Source organism: Hyperolius riggenbachi, chromosome 1, assembly GCF_040937935.1.
Source record: "Hyperolius riggenbachi isolate aHypRig1 chromosome 1, aHypRig1.pri, whole genome shotgun sequence".
Classification (NCBI taxonomy): domain Eukaryota; kingdom Metazoa; phylum Chordata; class Amphibia; order Anura; family Hyperoliidae; genus Hyperolius; species Hyperolius riggenbachi.
Genome location: NC_090646.1, coordinates 188,689,907 through 188,695,906, shown reverse-complemented (window position 1 = coordinate 188,695,906; position 6,000 = coordinate 188,689,907). Strand labels below are relative to the sequence as shown.

At 42.6% G+C, this 6,000-nt stretch overlaps 1 protein-coding gene across 2 annotated transcripts in view; it reads right to left on the bottom strand.

Annotated features, from left to right (window-relative positions):
* Positions 1-1,053: 1,053 nt before the first annotated feature.
* The window catches only part of PRMT9 (protein arginine methyltransferase 9), a 40,105-nt gene continuing 35,158 nt past the window's right edge, over positions 1,054-6,000 (bottom strand). For both annotated transcript variants that reach the window (XM_068279257.1, XM_068279270.1), the window contains one exon: positions 1,054-1,408. In XM_068279257.1, the coding sequence (XP_068135358.1) occupies positions 1,163-1,408 (246 nt within the window). In that variant the 3' untranslated portion in view covers positions 1,054-1,162. The remainder of the gene's footprint in view (positions 1,409-6,000) is intronic.

Genomic DNA, 6,000 nt, shown 5'->3' with positions numbered 1-6,000 from the left:
TACATGTGACTATAAGCAGCAGAGCAGGTGACTTTATGGTCCATTGAAGAAATTAAGGTATTGATGACTCCGTGCATATCTTTTTGTAGTATTGGAAGAATCTGAGCCTTTAATATGCACTTTTAGAACCAATGTTCATGAACATCTGATGGGGTCTCTAAAGCCAACAATGTTGGGATATTCTGACTTATGATATAGGAGTCACCTGAACTGATTACATGATGTGCATATAGACCGCTTTTCTCAATGGCTCCCCCTACACAACTACTATGCTGGAATTCCATGGAAAAGGGTCCAAACCTTAAAGAAAAAAAAAAAATCACAGAACTCAAACGTCTACACAAGCAGCTTACAGTTCAGAGAAAACTTCATGTTCCCCACTCACCATCAAATAACAGTAACATGAAAAAAAAAATGCAAAGTGCCCTTGTTACCTGTAAAATGGCTTTGCTGCTGTCATGTCAATGCAATTTTGTTGATTAACATTATTTGTTAATGCAAACACATCCACAATAGAAAGTCTCTGCTGGAAATAAGTAGCTCCACCTTCCCATCAGGTGACCCTCGCATCTGCCAAACAGCACCACACGTTATGTTATAATGATAAGCTGGGATTTTCACCTAACATGCTGGTCAGGCAGAGCTGCCAGAACAAAAACCACATGGCTTAACACTAGGAAACATGGATCTTAATTTCTCCAGCTGGCTTGATCAATCATGGTTTCTGGTAGGAAAAAGCAGGGTCAACTAGGGCTGACTTCTCAAAAGGGAGGTACAGCACAGCTCTCCCAGTATGGGCACAATATGTTGTCAGACATCCATAATACATAAAATCGTATTTAGCTAAAAGACTGACATTTTTAAATAAGCTGGATCAAATACTTCAAGAACCAAAAACGGTGTAATTTCAGGTATGTAGGAGGCCTGCTTCGTGCATCTTGAAAAAGCCTTCTTTACCAGTTTACCTGCAGTTGTCAGAACTTTGTCACCTGAATTCTGGGTAAAGAATTATAACAATTTATAAATTAGTAAACTGCCATTTAGCCACAGTACTTAGAGAAAAAGACGACCTAGATAAAACTTTATTGCAACATTATACAGAACAGTCTGACTGCTTAGATTTTACTTTTTGTTTTAATTAATACTTAAAATATGCAAATATCTACACAGTTGTAAAATGTTGGTATTGCCGTGGCCGTTTTAACGTCATGCTGACATTGCTGCTCTGAAAATGCGCAACAAGAGAGAGCTCCTCCCCTTCCTGTACACTGAGCGGGCTCTCCAATACAAATGCAGCTTGTTTCCAATGTGATGTCTCATGGGAGGTGTCCAAGGTAATGTCTTCATCAAGATGGAGATGATACCAAAATGGAATGGCTGTCACTTGCCCAGATTTACAAACTCTGACCTAAACAGAAGCAAAAGGCATTGCTTATTAATATGTAGGGTAACCTCATTGTTTGATTTTCAGATTATAATAACTAGGCTATTTGTATCCCTCAGCATAATTGGCCCAAGTCTCGTTAAGGTTTTTTTTTTTTTTTTTTTTTTTTGCCTTACCCCCTGGATCAATTGAGATATATGAGGGTACAGAACAAGGTTGTACATATAGAAATATATAGGGGCAGGGGATGGAAAAGGAAGTTTTATTCCAACAGAGATAGAGGAATGAGATGTGTTCCATGACAATGCATTTGCAGTTTAAAAACAGCATGCAGGTCTGGTTTGTGCATTGTGGAAAGGCATCAAACTGTAGAACGGGGGATCCATTCTGCTTGTTCACTGATTCACTACTATACATTCTGCAACAGTGGCCTAGTGTGAGCAGGCTCTCTAACTTCCCTCACTTTTAAACCGACTTGAAGTAAGAGCAAAATCAGTAGCATAAATATATATTGCATAATTGATTGATCAAAGCCTAATTTTGTGGTATTTTAAACTTAATTTGTTGTACAGTAAGTGCACTACCAATTACATTTTTAAACCGCACCTAACACTACCGGGACTCCTCACATCAAGACCATTCAATGTTGAAATTCATGGTGACATTCTTTTGATTAACCTTGTGGTGTTCAATTTACTTGATTTCTGTGGCCTTAGTTTGAGGACCACTGGTCTAAAGGTTCCCTAAGGCCCGTGCTGCATGCTGTGCGTTCTACGCGGCTAAGCCGCGTTAGACTATTTGCACATGCTCAGTCATGTTGGGGAGGAGGGGAGAGCGGCCGGGCACATGGCTACTTAATATTCACTGCACTCAGTGATGTGCAGTGTTTACTTCCTGGAGCGGCCGCTCTGTGCAGCGATTGGCCGGGCGGGACCACGTGATGCCGCATGCATCCAAAAGTACGCATCACGGACGCCAGAGTGAGCTGCACAATGCAGTTCACACCAGAGAGCGCCAGGCGTTGTGTTAGGGGCACGTTATGTGCCCTATAACGTCCCCCTAAACGCAACGTCCTGGTGTGTAACTAGCTTAAGTATTGGAGATCCGCATAAAGAATAGCAGTGCTGGTACCACCCATCCACCAGAAAGCAGTAATTTGCTGGTTTCCAATTCAAATTCCACATCAGGAGACACTGCTGTCCAATTGGACTGCAGGTTGTCACCTGGGTATGCTTCACTGTCTGGCCTGCAAAGACTTCTACATCATTTTATGTATAATCCAGCCCCCCAGCAGTTTGACGTATGTTGACCCGGCCCTCAACCCAAAACGTTTAGGGGACCCCTGCTTTAGACCCTCAATTGCAGTGTTCATAACAAGGGGCACAGTTCCACAGTTGGTGACTGGGATTAATGTTCAGAAAAGACAATCAAAATTCACCTATTTATTTTCAAGAAGGAATATTTAAATTGCTGTCATTCTTGCACTGTTAATGGCACAAGCCTCAAACCTGGTACAGTTGTTCATTGGGTGACTGGGATTCAAATTCAGAAAAATAAAACTAAGAAACCGAGAGCCCGGTATGGTGTAGTACATATTGGAACCAGAAGAATAATTGACAAGTAAGTATTATACTCACAAACATGGGTTACCGCATAGGCAACCACTGTATAGGCAGGTGGGGAGATTAGACCTGTCCCCACTCAGGATTAAGAGGTCGCTCTCTGTAGAAGGAAAAGAGGGTATATCACCCTTCCACCAGGGTGGAATTATTGATAGTAAGCTGTGCAGAGGCGCCAAAAGAATAAAAGTATACTAAAAAGTTTAAAATATTCGGGTGGCGGTGGTGGCCCGGTCACTCCAAAAAGGACACGAAATTGTCACTTGAGCAAAAGACAAATTAATTAAATACTCCATAAACAATTCGCAACGCGTTTCACGGGCACAATCCCGCTTCATCAGGCAATAGACATACGGAGTATCACTACAAAATGACAGAAATGGAAGCATGTCAAAGAACTACAATGTACATATGGTTGTACAAATAATAGTGGTACATGATAAGTCTGAGTGAACACGTTATATTGTATTATACATACATAATTGACATAAGTAACATAAAAAAATAAAAAATGAGGTGAAGGGGAGTAGTGGGGTGGAAAAGGAGTTTCAATATGTATAGTATGAAAAGATAGTTAACAAAAATGATAGGGTAAAGAGGGATATTAGTATGTTTGGGTAGTGCCATATAGTGTATCATGGTAAATGGAGGAAAACATTTTTATTGATTGTAAACAAAATTAGCTATTATAGTAGTCATTTTAGGCAATATTTATCTTATAGCAATGTGGAAGTATAGGTGTAGTGACCAGGTGGTCGGGTTAGGAGGGGGGGGGGGGGTTGTTTAGAATTGCGGTGTATATAGGGTGAGGGGGAGTAGAAGGTTTGGGATTACAGGTGTAAGGAAAGACAAGAGGGTGTTCTAGATATAAATTGTATATAGAGAAGTTGGTCCAGAGAGGGGTAGTGCAGTAGTATGAATAGACTTACCGGCTAGACGTCCAATACACGCTTGGCACCTCTGTACTGTTGTGCCAGCGTGGAACTTGTTATCTAGACGTAGCGCGTGCGTTTCCGGGGTCACGCGGGGTGGTAGTGTTTGGCCAATGAGAATGTGTAGGAGGCGGGGATGGGATAAATTGAGGTTGCTGCGTGCGACTCAGAGGCCGCGTTCGAGCTGCGCAGCTGGGTGGGCGGGGCGGTGTATAGGAAGCGTCCAGCCGACAATGGCTATGGCGCTCCTATACGCGTAATGACATGGCAGTGTGGGTGGTGGAAACATTCAAGCGCTGTATGCGCATGTGCAAAGATTGGGAGGGGTGTGGGTGCGCCATGTTGGTTGTGGGCATTATACCCATCCGAGGGTGGGATGTTGCTCAGGGTGGAAGAAGATTCCTCCAGGGTAATAAAATGAGGAAAAATTATAAAAAAGGAAGGATCTGAGAGAGTGGTGGGGGAAACGAATATTTTATTGAATGAAGCCTATGGCTACGTGGGACTACAGGAGTATGTTATTACTTCACATGAAGTAATAACATACTCCTGTAGTCCCACGTAGCCATACGGTCTATACATTGACTAATTTTCTCCATAGGCTTCATTCAATAAAATATTCGTTTCCCCCACCACTCTCAGATCCTTCCTTTTTTATAATTTTTCCTCATTTTATTACCCTGGAGGAATCTTCTTCCACCCTGAGCAACATCCCACCCTCGGGTTGGGCATAATGCCCACAACCAATATGGCGCACCCACACCCCTCCCAATCTTTGCACATGTGCATACAGCGCTTGAATGTTTCCACCACCCACACTGCCACGTCATTACGCGTATAGGAGCGCCATAGCCATTGTCGGCTGGACGCTTCCTATACACCGCCCCGCCCACCCAGCTGCGCAGCTCGAACGCGGCTTCTGAGTCGCACGCAGCAACCTCAATCATCCCATCCCCGCCTCCTACACATTCTCATTGGCCAAACACTACCACCCCGCGTGACCCCGGAAACGCACGCGCTACGGCTACATAACAAGTTCCACGCTGGCACAACGGTACAGAGGTGCCAAGCGTGTATTGGACGTCTAGCCGGTAAGTCTATTCATACTACTGCACTACCCCTCTCTGGACCAACTTCTCTATATACAATTCATATCTAGAACACCCTCTTGTCTTTCCTTACACCTGTAATCCCAAACCTTCTACTCCCCCTCACCCTATATACACCGCAATTCTAAACAAAACCCCCCTCCCCCCCCCCCCTCCTAACCCGACCACCTGGTCACTACACCTATACTTCCACATTGCTATAAGATAAATATTGCCTAAAATGACTACTATATAGCTAATTTTGTTTACAATCAATAAAAAAAAAATTCCCCCATTTACCATGATACACTGTATGGCACTACCCAAACATACTAATATCCCTCTTTACCCTATCATTTTTGTTAACTATCTTTTCATACTATACATATTGAAACTCCTTTTCCACCCCACTCCCCCCCCCCCCCTCACCTCATTTTTTATTTTTTTATATTTTTTTATGTAACTTATGTCAATTATGTAGGTATAATACAATATAACGTGTTCACTCAGACTTATCATGTACCACTATTATTTGTACAACCATATGTACATTGCAGTTCTTTGACATGCTTCCATCTCTGTCATTTTGTAGTGATACTCCGTATGTCTATTGCCTGATTAAGCGGGATTGTGCCCGTGAAACGCGTTGCGAATTGTTTGTGAAGTATTTAATTAAATTGTCTTTTGCTCAAGTGACAATTTCGTGTCCTTTTTGGAGTGACCGGTCCACCACCGCCACCCGAATATTTTAAACTTTTTAGTATACTTTTATTCTTTTGGTGCCTCTGCACAGCTTACTATCAAATTCAGAAAAGGGGGTGGAGCCACAAACAGCCAATCAGATGTGTTTCATTTCAATGGGAGAATAAACATTATTGATGTCAAGGACCCCAAAGCTCACAAACGTGGTCGCTGAGTGTTTGTGTTAGAAAAAGTGGTCAGAGCCAACAGCAGCCAAATACATACCTAGTCTACTA